The sequence below is a fragment of the Nicotiana sylvestris genome, chromosome 4, assembly GCF_000393655.2.
Source record: "Nicotiana sylvestris chromosome 4, ASM39365v2, whole genome shotgun sequence".
In the NCBI taxonomy this organism is placed as follows: domain Eukaryota; kingdom Viridiplantae; phylum Streptophyta; class Magnoliopsida; order Solanales; family Solanaceae; genus Nicotiana; species Nicotiana sylvestris.
The window spans coordinates 109,658,527-109,677,373 of record NC_091060.1 but is presented as its reverse complement, the minus strand read 5'-3'; the positions used below and the strand labels follow the sequence as shown (position 1 = coordinate 109,677,373).

Sequence of the window (18,847 nt, the reverse complement as noted above, 5' to 3'; positions counted from 1 at the left end):
TAACTTTCTATTCATCTAAAAGATAAAATAAAGAGTACAAATCTATCGTTTTTGAAGAATCCATCTTCATCATTAAGCTACAGTGAGTTGGATGGAGAGGGGCTAGTGTCATGGAATCTTAATATAATAACCCCTTCTGTTTCCCCCTTACATAACCACTACGAAGTTTAAACCTCCTTAAGCTCTCTTACCTTACGGGAAATACCCAAGCAAGTTGGGCTATATGAATCTTCATTCTCCATGACGCTTCATTTAAGTTCATCTTAGTCCAATATTATATAAAGCTGCAAAAGACCTCAAGACACTTGCTTAGGTAGAAACAATTGGCACGATAAATCCTGAAATTCAATTTACTAAAACTTATAGTATTATAATAGGTAGAGTATTAGAGTACAAACTTCCCAGAAGCAATGTGAAAGGCAGTAACAAAATTAAAGAAGGGAGAAAGAACCAAGAATCTACACTATAAAAAAGAATAACTGAAACCTTTAGGATCTGAGAAACTGATATATCAACTCCAGACAGATGAAATGTCCTGCCTTGCTGGCTAAGGAAAAACTGGAAAATAAATTCTCATGATCTCGACTGAGATGCTTTGACAATCTTTGGTTCCTGTAATCAATGTTGGACTTGGAGCCTCAGCTCTTTTCCACCACATTCTATTGGCACATAAACTGGTAGACCCCAATATGACAAGCTGGAAGTATACTGATTTCCATGGATATAGCATGGCAGCACGTGGAGACTCCGTTACGATTGCACAAATAACAAGCAAAATAGAAAAGTAAATGGTGCTTGCAAAAGGATCCCAGATTAGTTGATCAACTTAGACTGCTCAAAATCAGAAGAAACTTAGAACCAGGGACGAATCTCAGCGATCTACCATGAGGTACGAATTGCTTCGGTTGGTAGCTCTTTTTGACTCCCAAAGACACCTGCATTCAGGCAAAGGATTCGAATAGATAGAACCTTTTCTGGTGGACTTCTTAACTCTAGGTACCATTATGCCCTTCCTATCACTTTCGGCCAGCATTGATCCCATTTGACCCTTGAATTCAATCCAGCTGTTTAGCAGTACATGAAAAAAAACAATTATGAAAAAAGAAAACAAAAAGAAGAAAAGAAATGATGTTATGCTCTTGACGATTATGATAAAGTTGCCTGGAAATTTAAGAGAAGTGGGATGAGTAAAGATGAGATGAACTCAGAGATGATACTAGATTGGTGAGAGACAACCTAGAATGTATTAGGATCGACTCATACTATAACTTATTCCTCGTGTTTCAAAATCAGGTTAGATTTAGCCTCGGAAACATTCTGAAATGATCAACTTTTTAGGGGTAGGTTTATTCCATTTCATGCCCTTTAGTCTGTTACTATGTACATTTGAGCTCACCATTCATTTTGCATTTCAACTGTTCTGGTCCAAAGGAGGCACAAATCCTTCCTGATTCAGGTAAATGATCACGTCTTACTTTAATTCCTATAATGGAAACAGAATTAGGAAGTTAAATAAAAAACTTAATCTTTTTTTTTTACCTGCAGTATTAAATTTTTTTGCCATTAGATAATATGATTTATGAGCAAATAAGTTGACTCATATGCGTAAAAGTGCATGTAATTCTAACTTTGGGATCATGAACTATCAGCAACTGATGCTTTTCGTGATCACATCTTCTACCTATCGGTGTATAATGCAGGCAACAAAATCTGGATTGTACTTTCAGTTATACGAGAAGCAGAAAGAAAAGAAAATAGAAGACAGCTATAGGAAAAGGATCTGACCTTATACTTGTGTTCTGCAATAAAGATACAAGCTTGATTTTATCAGGTTTGATAGTCTTGGCGTGTCCATTAAAAAGGTACCTTCTATGACCAATCAAAAAATGAGGAAAGTTTCCCCCTTGAGTGGTTACAAATACCTCACTAAACAAGCATACTAGGTAGTCCACAGCAGCGAGTCTTGATGAATAACCCTATAAAACAAAATAAAATGGAATGAAATGAAGTGAACTTGTTTATACGCTTGGACAATCAGCTAGCTGCTTCCACTAAATAGTAAATTAGTAACATAGAACTCCAAAAAATTCCAATGACACAACACGGCTATGGCATGGATGAAAGGTCCAGTCACTAGAATCCTGTTTGCTGGTTTCTTTCTATGTCATACTGAATAAATTCTCAAAATTTTGAAATAGCCAAATTATACTTCTGATAAATCATTAGCTTGTCGGAACTTGGAAGTGCTTCTGGCATTAGATGCAAATCAATGTTGGTTGAATTGGCTGTGCAGAGAGCACAATATCTCTTTGATTCAGTGCAATTTCTTAGCTGTGGTAATTTGGAAAATGGTAGCTTGGGAAGAAATGTATTTTTTTTTTATGAAGTAGGATTCATTGCTGGCATCAAGAAGATGCAAAAAGTTACAAAAGTGAGGAGAGGAAAGAATTTTAAACTACTATGTACTAGATACATCCCTCGAAGAAATACTTGTCCAAGAACTTAGGTTCAGTTAGAGCAGAAATAGACAGTGGATATGTCCATTACTGAGTTGGTCCAATACTAGTGCATTCGATGGTGGTATTGGAGGTGGTCAACCATGTCCCACACACTATTTTTCTAAAAGAAATGACTTCTCATCAACAACTTATACCTCAAATGGAGCAAGCTCATCTTTGGTTGCCAAAGTCTCCTTGGTTTGTAGGAGAGGAAACATCTTTCGAAGAGGTGCTAGATATCTATCGGCCTGGTAAATCTTCCCAGAAGCCAAATATATTGGAGTATCTTTGGCAAATCCCATACCCCTGAGCATCATTCCGACCTATCCTGACAAAGAAAAATATATGAAACAAAAGAGTAACTGAAGGCTACAATGAAGTACTAAATGCAAGAATTTGTATACCTGCGTATACCTGCAGTTTGAGCAATGAAATTGATATTATAAATAAATGGGTAAAGGCATAAGTACCCCCTAAACTATACTCGAAGTTCCAGGAACACACATTTCCTTTACAGGGTCCTATTACCCTTCCGAACGATTTTAAAGTGTAATAAACACCATCCTAAGTGATGACGTGGCGTATATACCAAACTCTTGGTAGACAGTGAAATACACGCGTTGCCACGTGTAATTTCGCAATTTCTTATTATTTTTTTAATTCTATTTTATTTTCTTCCTTTTTTATTTTCTTTTTAAATCCAAAATATAATTAAAAAAATAAAAAGTACAATTGTTATTGTTATTGTTCTTGTATGAACTTGAAAAAGAATTGGAGGTGCTGAGCAGATTCGAAGCTTGTTGAAGTTTTGAAGTTGAGAATTAAGTGCTAAACTCATTCTAGATCCTTAGTTGCTACTGAGATTCGAAAATGGAGAAAGAATTTCGAATCCACCGTTGTTGAACCTGAAAAATCTTGAAGAGCAAGAAAATAGATTTGTTAAAATTCTTGGTTGTTGGCGAAATTGATTGCTAGGATTTGATGATGATGTTGTGCAGCTGCAGAAATTTGAGCTTGATTGGTGCGAATTTAGCTGAGATTTCGTTGAATTGTGAGACCCAAAATCAGATTTGAAGCTCTTGAAAATGGGTGACAAAATGTTCATGAAACTCAAGTGTGTTTAGGACGAAGGACTCTCGAAAATCAGCTTTGAGACTAACACATGGCCGTTTCGTATCGTTACAACTTTTTTCTTTAAGTTCCCACGCGCTTGAAGGAGGTGGTCACTTTTTGGTCCACGTCACCACATAAGGTGCAAATAAGAAAAAAAAAGTTTTTTTTTTTTTTTGGGTGGGGGGGGGGGGGGTTAATAGGACTCTCGCAAAGATAAAGATGTGCCCCTGGAACTTCGGATATAGCACATGGGGTACTTATGCCTTTTCCTTAAATCAGAAAAATAACCTCTCAACTAATTGGCATTCCATATTGAAAGAAAATAAAAATTGAACTTTTCATTTTTAACATCTTTTCCCAAAAATCATGGTTGATAAAGTATACGACCTTCCTTTACTTGTTTCTGTTTCTAAATTTGTCTAAGTTAAAGAAAAAATTGGCAGCACTCTCATTATTCTTCTTCACTTCATGATATTCCTGGCAAGATAGCAGCCCCCACAAGGTGAAAAATGATTTTACTGAATATAGTTAGAAAAATACTTCTCAGCATTTATGGTCAAACATATGCAATTATTATAATGTCTCTCAGTTTTATGAAAAGGGGTAGAATGATTGAACAAGCCCTAGGACTATCCATCTAAAAGCTTGCCAGGAACAGAATAAGGTTTTTGTAAAGGTTTTAGTTCGACAGCTAGACACAAAGCTTCTACAAGTTATACCAATAATATATTCACCTCTTTTGATTACCAGAGTAGTTAGGAAAACCAAAAAGATAAGAGAAAGGTTACACTCCCTGTATCTATCCTAACCCCAGCCCCTATTCATCAAGAAAGATCATTGAGAAGAAACACATAGTGTTTGAAGCAGAGAAACTAAAAATGATTCACAATTTCCTGACTCCTCGGAAGGTCAACATTGGCATGTGTCCCATCAAGCCTCAGAGACCTAGCCCTTCTAAAAGATACATTCAGCAAAAGAGTGCACTAAAATGCAATTTTGACTTGTAGCAATTTGCAGTAGACACTCCAAGTATTAACAAGTATAACAAATAATTTCTTCCAGATCTACTCTGAAAGCTTCTCAATTGTACAATTTATTTCTAATTGAGAATTGGCTGGTGTTCAAGGCTGAAATACAGCACGTTGGTGCAATATTTTCACTTTTAGCACTTAAGGCATAAGAGTTGCATTCAGCCTATAAGAATTACCTTCTCCTCTGCGGAGAAATATAACAGTTAGATCAGGATATGACTTAGGTAGTGTAATACTGATACATCCATTTTCTTGCTCCAGATAGGAAGCCCAATTTTATTTGAAGGTAAACAGATAAAAATAAATTCTAACCTCTACAGGGGTCATAGGACATTTTCCATTTATGCGGTTGAGACCAGGTGCAATAACACGATATTTTTGTTTGAACTTCTTCCCCCATCCTTTCTCACGTACCACATCCATTTCTGACTTTTCAACCACTCCTCCATCATAAATACAACATGAAAAGGCTACCATGTCCTTCACATGTAAGAGGGAGTTTGCATCATTAGATTGTTGATCAACAGTGTCAATGGACTTCCAGAAACTGCTCTCTAGCAAGGTAGGATCGAATGGTACCGCAAGCAACACGGTTGATAATTCTCCAATCTTCTTCTCCAATAACATCTGGTTTCTTTTCTTCAATGGCCAGATCTAGCCCTTGTTGAAAAAGGACATCTAGAACCTCGCCTTGCCACATCCCAAAATGTCCGGACCCGTCAAAAATTTCTACCGCAAATTTCGCATTTGACACAATTCTTGTCATAAGCGAAGATGCCAATGATGACGTATTGTTGACACTTGATGTAGATTCTTCTTGTTTATTGTCTCCCATATTTGACACAAATATTATTTAATAGCTGACGACACAAATCAAGATTATTTCCTTTCTGATGTAGAAGATCAGACTAAGCTGCAACCACAGAGCATACTCAGACAGAACCTTGACTCAGTTACCAAGATAAATCTTTTCTGATGTGGAAGATCAGACTATGCTGCAACCACAGAGCATACTTAGACAGTACCTTGGCTCTGATACCAATTGTTGCGGAAGCCAAATGTATATAGTGTGAATAAGTCACAACTACTATACCAAAAATTATGACAGCCACCAAATAATAAATAAGACAATAAAGCAACAATAAAGGGAACACCAGAATTTACGAGGTTCGGCTAATTTTGCCTACTCCTCGGACACAACCAATATTTTATTTCACTCCAAAAATACAAGTGAAATAATACTAAAGAGAGAAGATACAAATGTCTTAAACAGATGAGAAGGCAAATGAGAGGTGTATTTAAATCCTAAACATTAAGTCTTCTTTTATAGGGGAAAACCCCCCAACTATTCATTTCCCACCGATGTGGGACAAACATTTCTGCCAACTACTTTAACAAATCTCCACCTTGGCAAAATTCCACATCTTCAATTTTCTCTCAATAACAAATTTTGATTGTGTCTTCATCTTCAATCTTCAGTTTTCAACAATGTTGATCAAATCCAAACAATGTTGAAACTTGACCGCAGTCACCACCTTTGTCAGCATATCAGCAGGATTCTCCGTAGTATGAATTTTCTTCACCGTGACTCCACCTTCTTCTATGATTTCTCGTACGAAATGATACCGAACATCAATGTGCTTCGTCCTTGCATGATAAACTTGGTTCTTCGCTAATTGAATAGCACTTTGACTATCACAAAAAATTGTGATACCTTTTTGTTCAACACCAAGCTCCTTTAGCAATCCTTGAAGCCAAATTGCCTCTTTCACAGCCTCTGTAATAGCCATGTACTCTGCCTCTGTTGTAGACAAAGCAACTGTTGACTGCAAAGTAGACTTCCAACTAACTGGTGCCTTTGCAAAAGTAAACACATAACCAGTAGTTGATCTTCGTTTGTCCATATCACCCGCAAAATCTGAGTCACAATATCCAACTACAAACTGATTGTCTTCCTGCTCAAAAACTAACCCGACATCTACAGTATTATGAATATACCGTAGAATCCACTTCACAGCTTGCCAATGCTCCTTCCCTGGATTGTGCATATATCTGCTAATAACTCCAACAGCTTGTGAAATGTCAGGCCTTGTGCAAACCATTGCATACATCAAGCTACCAACAGCATTTGCGTATGGTACCTTTGACATATACTCTCGTTCAGCTTCATCCATTGGCGACATAGTAGTACTTAGCTTAAAATGGGGAGCAAGTGGAGTACTAACTGGCTTAGTCTTGTCATCTATGCCAAAACGTTGTAGTACTCTCTTCAAATATTCTTTCTGAGATAAACAGAGTTTCTTTGAACGTCTATCTCTAATTATCTCCATGCCAAGAATTTTCTTTGCCTCACCCAGATCCTTCATCTCGAACTCCTTCTTCAGTTGAATCTTCAACTTATCAATTTCTTCCGAATTCTTGGAAGCTATCAACATATCATCAACATATAGGAGAAGATATACAAAGGAACCATCTTTAAGCTTGTGCAAATACACACAATGATCGTATTTGCTTCTCTTGTACCCTTGCCGCAACATAAACTCGTCAAATCGCTTGTACCATTGTCTAGAAGATTGTTTCAATCCGTACAACGATTTTTCAAGTTTGCACACCATATTTTCTTTTCCAGCAACTTTGAATCCTTCTGGCTGAGTCATGTAGATTTCCTCCTCCAAGTTTCCATGTAAAAACGCAGTTTTTACATCCATCTGAACTAGTTCCAAATCCAATTGTGCTACCAAAGCCAACATAATTCTAATGGAGGAATGTTTTACAACTGGAGAAAACACTTCATTGTAATCAATTCCCTCCTTTTGAGCATATCCTTTGGCCACCAATCTTGCTTTGTAGCGAACATCTACTTGGTTAGGAAATCCTTCCTTCTTTGCAAATACCCATTTGCACCCAATTGCTTTCTTTCCCTTCGGGAGATTGGCCAATCTCCATGTATGATTCTGATGAAGGGACTGTATTTCATCATTCATGGCAATCCTCCACTTATCTTCTTCTGAACTTTGGACAGCGTCTTTATAAGTGGTAGGAACATCATCAGCTACAATTGAGGTTGCACAAGCAACCGTCTCTATGAGACGAACAGGTTTCGTTATTGTTCTTTTTGGCCTGCTGGTTGCTATTGATTCAAGTTGTTGTTGAGGTTCCTGAGTTGGAATCTCCTCTACTGGCTCTTCTTCCAGAGGGTAATCTTCATTTGTTTCCTCCTCTGCTTCTTGTGTAGGAAAAATAAATTTTCCCTCAAACTCCACCTGCTTAGAAGCACCTTTATTTTGTTTGGTGTCTTCTGTTACCTTATTTACCATAGCAGATTCATCAAAGGTAACATCCCTGCTGAATATTACTTTCTTTGTCATAGGACACCATAAGCGATATCCTTTGACTCCAGAAGTAATTCCCATAAAAATAGCCTTCTTTGCCCTTGGATCCAATTTTGACTCCGTCACATGATAATATGCAGTTGAGCCAAACACGTGCAAAGAGTTATAATCTAAAGCAGGCTTTCCATACCATTTTTCAAATGGTGTCTTGCCATCAATAGCAGCAGATGGTAAGCGATTAATGAGGTGGCATGCATATGTAACTGCCTCAGCCCAAAATTCTTTGCCCAAGCCAGCATTGGACAACATACACCGTACCTTCTCCAGCAAGGTCCGGTTCATACGTTCAGCCACTCCATTCTGTTGTGGTGTATGTCTGACAGTGAAGTGTCGGACGATGCCATCATTTTGACAGACCTTATTGAAATGATCATTTTTGTATTCACCTCCATTGTCTGTGCGAATACACTTGATCCTCTTGCCTGTTTGATTCTCCATCATCGTCTTCCATTTGAGAAAAATTCCCAGCACTTCATCTTTGTTTTTCATTGTATACACCCACACTCTTCGAGAAAAATCATCAACAAAGGTTACAAAATAGTGCTTCCCACCCAATGAAGGTGTTTTGGAAGGACCCCAAACATCAGAGTGTACATAATCCAAAATGCCTTTAGTATTATGGATCGTTGTACCAAATTTAACCCTTGTCTGTTTCCCTTTAACACAATGCTCACAAAACTCCAAGTTGCAAGCCTTTACTCCTTTTAACAATCCTTGATCTGATAGAGTTTTCAAGGATTTTCCTCCAGCATGTCCCAAGCGCATGTGCCATAGCTTGGTTGCTTCTGCCTCTTTGTCGTCACTGGATGTCACTGTCGCTGTCCCAATAACTGTACTGCCACGATAGCGGTACATATTATTATTCTTCCGATTAGCCTTCATTACCACTAGTGCACCGGAGCATACTCTCATCACTCCATTTTCTGCAATGATTTTGAACCCTTTTGATTCTAGGGCTCCCACAGAGATGAGATTCTTCTTCAAATCCGGTACATATCGAACATCTGTTAATGTTCTGATCATTCCATCATGGTTCCTTAATCGTATTGAACCAATGCCATATGAGGTAAGAGGGCTGTTATCCGCTGTGTGGACGACTCCATATTCTCCTTCTTGAAATTCCACGAACCAGTCCTTGTTGGGACACATATGATAGCTACAAGCCGAGTCCATCAACCATATGTCTGATGATGTTGATGACTCTGTTGTAACTAATGAGAAGTCTGAATCATCACAATCAGCTACATTTGAATCCATAATGGCCTTTCCATTGTTATGTTTGGCCTTATTCTTCAACTTCGGACAGTCTTTCTTCCAGTGCCCTTTTTCTCGACAAAAGGCACATTCATCTTTGCTGGGTCTGGATCTTGACTTGGATCTTCCCTTCTTTGTCCTCGTTTGATTTTGAGGACGACCCCTCACAAACAGTGCTTCTCCTTCTCCGCCCTTCTGTTTTTCTCGCTTTCTTTGTTCATAGCTGTACAAAGCTGAACAAACTTCTCTGAGAGAAATTTCGTCATTTCCATGGAGTAGAGTAGTTTCAAGGTGCTCGTACTCATCAGGAAGTGACGCCAACAACATTAAGGCCAAGTCACCATCATCATAAGTTGTATCCATATTTTGCAAATCTGTGACCAACTTATTGAAACTGGTGATATGTTCATTCATCGTGGTACCAGGAACATAGGTGAAGTGAAACAGTCTCTTCTTCATGTACAATTTATTTTGACTGTTTTTCTTCAAAAATTTATCCTCCAGTGCTTTCCATAATTTACTTGCAGAAGTTTCCTTTGTGTATGGATATTTCTGCTCTCTAGCAAGGTAGGATCGAATGGTACCGCAAGCAACACGGTTGATAATTCTCCAATCTTCTTCTCCAATAACATCTGGTTTCTTTTCTTCAATGGCCAGATCTAGCCCTTGTTGAAAAAGGACATCTAGAACCTCGCCTTGCCACATCCCAAAATGTCCGGACCCGTCAAAAATTTCTACCGCAAATTTCGCATTTGACACAATTCTTGTCATAAGCGAAGATGCCAATGATGACGTATTGTTGACACTTGATGTAGATTCTTCTTGTTTATTGTCTCCCATATTTGACACAAATATTATTTAATAGCTGACGACACAAATCAAGATTATTCCTTTCTGATGTAGAAGATCAGACTAAGCTGCAACCACAGAGCATACTCAGACAGAACCTTGACTCAGTTACCAAGATAAATCTTTTCTGATGTGGAAGATCAGACTATGCTGCAACCACAGAGCATACTTAGACAGTACCTTGGCTCTGATACCAATTGTTGCGGAAGCCAAATGTATATAGTGTGAATAAGTCACAACTACTATACCAAAAATTATGACAGCCACCAAATAATAAATAAGACAATAAAGCAACAATAAAGGGAACACCAGAATTTACGAGGTTCGGCTAATTTTGCCTACTCCTCGGACACAACCAATATTTTATTTCACTCCAAAAATACAAGTGAAATAATACTAAAGAGAGAAGATACAAATGCCTTAAACAGATGAGAAGGCAAATGAGAGGTGTCTTCAACTTTGCATTTTTTTTTACAGAAGAGCTATCATTTTATAACACTTTGAATAATTTTAAAAATATATATATAATATAAGATTTAAAATTAATTTGAATTATAATTTGCTAAAACATGAAGAAATTATAATTTGCTTAAACTACCGAAACAACTTATATAAGCTTTTCCTTGGAGCTTATATTTTAGACTTTTAGTCCTACAATAAGACATATTGGTTAGTCAAGCAAAATAAAAGCAAAGTTCGAGAGCTGTGCGAGAAACGGAAATCTCAAGTGGACCAACATGATCACACACGTGGCAATCTAAAAAAGGCTGCAACCGACGTGGAACATGCGAAGTTCAGTCCACTGGTTCAGCAAAATTCTGCACACGTCTACAATAAAATTAGAACATCGTAATCCTGAAATATCACAACTGCCACTTGTCCGTAAGCATGTTGGACAGCCTTTAAGCAAACAGCTCAAGCAGAGATGTTGACCCTAAGCTCCTCTCATTTGTGGCTTCTAAATAGGTAGTAATACACGCTATCAGATTTCATTAATCTTGTCCCACATTAATGAGCCGTCATAAGCATATGTAATCTTAGTAATTCGAGAATGAGATGCAAAATGATGTATCTTCTCACCCTGGCTGACATGATTGCAAAAGAGTGTGTAAAAACATACTGATAGTATTAAGCTGGCATGCTAGATTAGAAGAACCTACTAAATTTGTTCCTTCCAAACGTAAAAGAAGAAGACAGAAATGCAAGCTGCTTTCCGGTGGTCATTTGGCAGAAAGTTTTTGGAATGTCTTTAACTAGTGAAACAAGTGATAAATTTAGATAAACTGAAACCTTAAAACTACATACCTCCGCTTGAGCAAGACAGGATAAACCTCTTCCAGGTAATAGCTTGGAGGTGCCCAAGCTTGGACTCGCAAATTCCGAATATTGCTGATATTGGAATCATATTTCTCCATCAGTTCTGCTGGCAGTTCTTTAACCACTGTAAGATAATCTTTAAGGGTGGATATGAAATGGTCCTCATCATAAATATCAGCAAATCCACTGCAATGTGACAAAAAGGGAAACACCAAAATAATCTTTGTTATACAGAAGTTAAATGAATGCGATTATTGGTGTATTCGAAGCAAAATAGTGATTTAACATGAGAAAACATGCACCAAGATGAAGCACGTAGTGACTGAACCTGTACTACGCATTCTGGTGGTTAATGAAGTTTAAATTTTTATTTTCAACACGAGAAATAAAAGCCAATGGAAAGGAATATTCTTCAATTACCCCACACCCATTTCATTGTAGCAGCACAAGGTGTGCACAGATAGAAACAGAGAGAAGGTACAGAATGTGAAAGAACTAAATAAGAAAATAAATATAGGAATCTTCCTTAATCCAACACAACATTGCATTTCTTTTTGTCTTGCACATCCTTCCACTTTTTTGTAAAGGATGTTCTTGATTTCATTAAATGTGTAATTTCAGAGAGTATGAGATCTTGAGATCAAATAAGAAGGGGTGAAAATGAGGTGTAATTATCAACCATTACTTGGTAGGATTTACACATGAAGGGAAAGTACTATTCTGAAAACTTGCCTTGAATCCCTCCAGACATTATGAAACTCCAGACGAGGAATAAGCAGTGTTGCATTCAATAGCGCAGCAATGACCACTGCATTGCATATCTGCACTAAAAGCAACAAGGGTGGTTAAGCTAAATTTTCATTTACATTAATGAATAGAGAAATACCAAAAAACGTGTCCTGACGCTTAGAAACTTATATCAGCTACTACATGACTTAACTAACAAACCAGTAGTGCCCCTGATCTACCCAACTTTGAGCAACTGAATAAGCATATCAAATTCATGTCAAGGCAGCATATGTCCATCTAGCTATTCAAAACGACCAATTGCAATCACCATGACTTCTGTCTTCTATACTGTTTCTCTAATTAGGTTAGGGTGCCGAAAAACAATTACTTGGTGTTTATTTACAATGAAAATTCAAACTTGAAATAGGAATGCAGCAGCATTGTACTCTGGTAATGACCTGACAATTTTAAAAAACATGGATAAATCCAGCAAAATAAGAGATAGAAAACTCAAGTACAAAATTAAGTATACCAAATTTGCAATTTTAACAAAAGTTAGCAGAAAATTACTTGGGAAATACAGTGGCATATTGACTCATGAAATAACATACCGATGATCGCTGCTGATTGAGGCCACCATTGGCATCAACAATTAAGTAAAGATTGGCTCCAGGAGAACCTGAAATGGAATACATTTAGTTAGGTTCCTGATTTAATGTAACTACCTGCATTCCTACAATGCCCACCAACTTAATAATTTTGACCAGATGAAAACTAGCAAATGAACAATTGATTATCAATGCTAGAAATTTACTCTATCCCGTAGTTTCATCCATTTGGACTTGGTGAAGGTTAAATTTGATTTCCATCAGGCTAATAGTCTGTACTAATTTATAAGGTGGTTCAAAAACCAAAACCTTCTTACTGATACTGGTAATTCTCTGTTGCCTATAATATTTTTGTCATTTCATTTTGAAAATGAAAATTTTCACTAAAATCCAGTCTGATTGTGGAAAGTTAAATGCACACAAATTAGTCAAAATGGAGAGAGTTGTTCTAAGGAAGAATAAAATCCAGCACAAGTCAACAAGATATGTTATTTTTGTGAGAATGCACGGGAGAAAAGTCTATTATTAACAATGATATAATGAGCCCTATATATAATACATATTCTACTCCAACTACATATGGGACTAGGACATATTCTACTCCTACTACATATAGGACTAGGACTATTTACATATAACTATCTAACACTCCCCCTCAAGCCGGTGCATACAAATCATATGTACCGAGCTTGTTACATATGTAACTAATACGAGGACCAGTGAGGGACTTGGTGAAAATATCTGCAAGCTGAGCATTCGACATGCAAGGCCACTAGACTCCCCCTGAGCAACAAAACCAAGTGGTTGCTTATAAACAGAAATTGGCCGAAAGGTCGCACAAAAAATTTGAAAATAACGAGGCTAAGCCGAATTCCACACTACAAAATAGGTTCTAAAATACAACCTGAAAACAGAAACTTTCACACCCAATTACTATTCACGCCGGGAAATCAATGTTCATGCCGGAAAAGGGGTATTGTTCACGTCGGAAAAAAAATAAAAGTTGTCAGAATTTGATGGAATTTATATGGTTAGGTTCAGAATCACTGGACGAGTAAGTTGTCCTGAAGAAGTTTTGTCAAAAAGTAGCCGGAATGGCTGACACGCGCCGGAAAAGTTACTTTTCCGAACAAGCTGGTAGTGTTGGTTTTCGTACAACACTTACCGATAAGGAGATAATGCAAATTAATCTTGTGTCGTCAACCGGAAAGAGTTTCGGATCTGATGGTGGTACTGGTATATGTACAGTACCACTGTACCGGTGATGAACCAAAGGAACAAGACGAAATTGCCGGAAAATTGCACGGTGATGAGCTCTTTCTTCCCGGATGTCGCTGGAATGACGCACAACGATAATTTTCTCACTGAAGCTCTGATACCATATAAGAATGCACGGGAGAAAAATCTATTATTAACAATGATCCAATGAGCCCTATATATAATACATATTCTACTCCAACTACATATGAGACTAGGACATATTCTACTCCTACTACATATATGACTAGGACTATTTACATATAACTATCTAACAATTTTGATACCTTTAGTTGAGGCAGTATTTCCAGTGGAACAGTGTCTTTGCTCTTTTAGCTTCCTTTTGTATATCCAGACAGAAGACAGCTACAGTAAGATTGACAGATCATCAGCTAATTACCAAAATGCAGAAAGCATTTCCTTTTTGGCTTACTGGTATAAAATGCAGAATGTATATGATGTTGATAGGCTTATAAATTTCCTCACTGATTAGAAATGGAACTGAGTTTATGTAAGATTACAGTTGTAAACACTATGCACCATCTTAGTGCTTGTGATTAGTACAACTTCGCTTACCATTAAACAAAAAGTACAAGATTTTGCACAATCACTGGACTAATTCATCATTACAGTAGCCCAATATTTAATCAAAATTACTGCTGTTCCTATGCAAGGTACTGCAAGAACAGAGAGGAGCGATGGAGACATGGAAAAAAACAGAGGAGGTGCAAGTAACACGTAGATTAGTCGAGGTGTACACAAGTTAACTCTGAGGACATTATAAAGAAAAATACATAATTACAGATGTGTGTGTATGTCTACTATATAAAGCAATGAAGGATAGCTGCAGCATATGTATTCGAACCAAACTATTAAATAATCCAGTGGTCCCAAATTATTCTCCATTTTGTGCTCAAACTGACATCAAATGTAGACTAATTAGTCACGATAAAAAAAATGTGGTTATTTACAATAATGTTTAGAAAGAAATTACATTTTCATTTCAAATCATTTAACAAAATTCGTGTCAAAGTTTAAAACTATTAACCAAGCGAAAACTGGACAACTATTTTGGATCGTCGCAGAAAACAACCAGCAATAGATCTTTTAACACTCAACTAAAACTTTCTCTTCATTTTTCTTTTCCCTTACGAGGTAAAAGGCTAGAAGTAACACTATTCTCTTCTCTCTTCTTTTCTTCCTTTTGCTTTCACAAAAGTAAAGTTCACTAGGGCTTTCACGAATTCCAAATTTAACACGAAGATTCTTCAGTGGAAGAGGCAGTTTCAGATCCGCTAAGCAAAGTAATAAATAAAACCAGGAAAGAAAAATTACCTGAATAGAGGAAGAGTTATCAGCTTGAATGTCAGTCCAAAGCTTCTGAAAAATCTCATGGCTACGATATACAGCACCTGCAGGTGGTTGCAGCAGGGAAAAGAGTGGCCGCACGCAGCTGATCAGTCCCGAGAAGTAGAGAAGCGGCACAACCAGCAGCAAGTGCCTCCGACGGAAGCTTCCTCGCCTGCGTAGCCTCCTCCGGGAACTTTGCCGGTTTTTTGGCGATGTCGGCGGCGAGCTTTGTGTGTTGTTGTTGTTGTTGTTGTTGTTAATGGCGTAACCATTTGCAATTTTAGAAGTCATGCTTGAAAGAAAGAGAAAAAATCTATTGTTTACATTACAGTAATGTCTGTTTTATGAGGTTTGTATTTTTCGAAGAGTGATAGTATATAAACAGAAAGAGTGAAAGAGAGGAGCGGTGTAATAAGTGGAGTGGCCAGTGGCCGTGGAGTATGGAGCCAACAATGTGGGAGGGAGAGTGAAGAAGATGCTTATAGTTGATGTCTTTTTGACTTTGAAAAAGAAAGGAAAAATGATTAATGTGGCGTTTAGTTCGGAAAATTTTAAACTGTTAAGTTTCAATTCCTTTTACTCCCCCAGCTATAAAAAGGTTGCCCGCTTCCGTTATGCGCGAGATCTAAGAAAGAATCGGACTATTTCTACGGCTTAAACTCGTAACCTCTTGGTCACATGATAGTAACTTTACCAATTATACCAAAGCTACCCTTCGTAGTGGAGAAGCGTTAATTAAACAAAAATAATTGCTTCCTTGTTTATGTACCACACTTTTTTTTAGAATTTATATTATATATATGTTAGTATTTATGTACCACACTTTTTTTCAGAATTTATGTTATATATATGTTAGTATAAATAGCTTTTTACATTATCAAGTTACCTCAAGAATAACCTATTTAGAATGTGAAATTTGAAAATAAGATAGATTAGTTACTACAATAAATAAAGATAACCTGATAGCATATTTATTACGATGATAGTGTATATAAATTAAATTTTTTTAAATTTTTTCAAAAATAATGATATTTCTAAATTTGCAAATAATTAACTTTACATTTTTCAGTTTATTCTTGATGACAAGCTTTTCATAAATGTTAGGTTTATATTCAAACAAAAGATGTGATATGTTTTAGATCACAAGTTCCAAAAGTCTTTAGTTTTTATAAATTTTGTGTCAATTCAAACTATGTCACATAAATTGAAATGGATGAACTATTTTTTAAAAAGATTTACTCCTTGGCAGGGACCATTCCTATAATTAGGGGTGTTCATGGAACACCAAAAACCTGAACCAAACCGAAAATCGAATCAAAGCGACATAAAAATTGACTACTTTTTTTAATTTAATTTAGTTTTACTTTTGGTTTTGAATTTTTTCTTAAAACCCGACTAGACTTGATTTAATTTTATTTTTAAACAAAAAAAATAATCGAAAAAGATCAAACCAAACCAACTATAAAAATACCTCTTTATAAATTATTCTCTCTCTATATATATATGTGTGTGTGTGTATGTGTGTATTTTATAATCTTTTTATTTTACGGTCCATATTAGTCATTTGCACTATTGGTTTGTGTGACGATCTGATAGGTCGTTTTAAGTGTTAGCCTTAATTTTAGTGTTTTGAAGCCTTTAATAACTTCATTTGATGTTTATTGATTTCGTGTGTGGTCCATGTTGTTTTTCGGAAAAATTTTACGTAAAATTTTGAAGAAAGCGTGATTTTGATTTATAATGAGGCTAGAGTTGATCACAGTCAATAACAATTATAAACGATCTCGGATCGGTGTTTTGACGATGTCAGTAGGTTCGTATGATATTTTTGGACTTATACGCACGTTTGGTTGGGGTCCAGGGTGACTCGAGCGCATTTTGGCACATTATGTGAAAAATTATGAAAATTGAGTTTTCAAATTGAAATTTAGAATCTTCGTGATCGATTCTCGTTATTTGATGTTATTTAGATGATTTGAGGTAGCGATTAAGTTTGTAGTATGTTATTATACTTGTGTGCATGTTCAGTTTGGAGCTTGAGGGGCTCATGTGAATTTCGGATGGGTTGCGGATGGGCTTGCAACAACTGGTGCAAGTCTGCAGATCTCGCATTTGCGAGCTCACTTTTGCGGTCATCAGATCGTATTTGCGATAAAGGGGTTGGGCTGAGTGTCTTCGTATTTGCGAGGACATGATCGCTTTTGGGGATGTTGGGCATTCGCATTTGCAATCATTTTGGTCATAATTGCAATCGGTGTCTCGCGTTTGCGGACATTGCATTTGCGACCAAGTATTCACAATGCGATGTCTGCAGTTGGGTAAAAGAGAGAAAATTAGGACTTAGTTCATTTATATCATTTTTCAACCCCAATCTTTCTAGAGGCGATTTTTTAAGAACTTTTTCTTCCCAAATTCATTGGTAAGCATCTTTAACTAGTTTTCAATTAATTTCAACTACTTTTCATGAGTTTTTAACATCAAATCTAAGAATTTCACGGTAGAAATTAGGATTTTGGGTAGAATTTAGAGATTATATAAAATTGATATTTCGACCTCAAATTGACGTTAGATTTCGAAACAAATCACATATCCGGGCTTGGGGTGAATGGGTAATCGTGTTTTGGTACGAATTTGGAATCTCGACCACGCGATTCCGGGGTTAACTTTTGTTGACTTTTTCAAAATGATCAAAATTGAACCTTTTTCTTTCGTGGGTGCTTTCTAAAGCTTATTTTAAATTATTTGACAGATAATTGACTAGATTTGATTGGTTTGGAGGCTTGTTCGAAAGGCAAGGCCGTGCTTGATTGTTGATTTGGTTGCGGAGTGAGGTAATTATCGTAGTTAACCTTGACTTGAGGGAATTAGGACTTGATTGGACTATTTGCTATTTGATTTATGTGTGGGGATAGTATATATGCGAGGTGACCAGTGTATATATATTATCATGGGTTAAGCATGCGGGATGGGTCTTTAACTGTGTATCTTAACTACATCATGCCTTTTTACTCTGTGTTACTACTCATATCATGCCTTTGTTGTTACCTGCCTTTATTTGTTAAATACATGCTTTCTTTGTTACATGCCCTCTCTTGTTACTTGATCTGTGCATCCATATTTTTACTTATTGTTCGTTTCCATTTGTTATATGTCTTTAATTGTTTATTTGCTTCTATTCCGCTTTGGTTTGTTATATTGGGTTGCTTTAGAGTATTTACTTGCCTTGGTTCCTTTCTCTTGTGTTAAGAGCTACGCCATAGATGTTAGGGGTGTTAGGGGTCTCAAAAAGTTATGTGGGAGGCTACAAAGGAGACTGGTGGTAGAATGATGAGGTCCAAAGGAAAGTAGAAGCTAAAAAAGCAGCATATGTGAAGCTAGTAGAGAGCACGGATGAGGAGGAGAAGAGGAACTTCAGAGAAGGGTATAAGAAGGTTAAGAAAGAGGCGAAG

General features: G+C 36.8%; 1 protein-coding gene across 1 annotated transcript; it reads right to left on the bottom strand.

Annotated features, from left to right (window-relative positions):
• Positions 1–336: 336 nt before the first annotated feature.
• Positions 337–15,931, bottom strand: LOC104209984 (O-fucosyltransferase 11-like). Its single transcript, XM_070173336.1, has 9 exons — positions 15,384–15,931; positions 14,336–14,414; positions 12,795–12,862; positions 12,187–12,275; positions 11,443–11,640; positions 4,955–5,189; positions 2,654–2,821; positions 1,786–1,976; positions 337–1,064 (listed from the first exon to the last, which is right to left on the bottom strand). The coding sequence occupies exons 1-9, from the start codon at positions 15,687–15,689 to the stop codon at positions 872–874; spliced, it is 1,527 nt and encodes a 508-aa protein (XP_070029437.1). The 5' UTR covers positions 15,690–15,931; the 3' UTR covers positions 337–871.
• Positions 15,932–18,847: the final 2,916 nt, after the last annotated feature.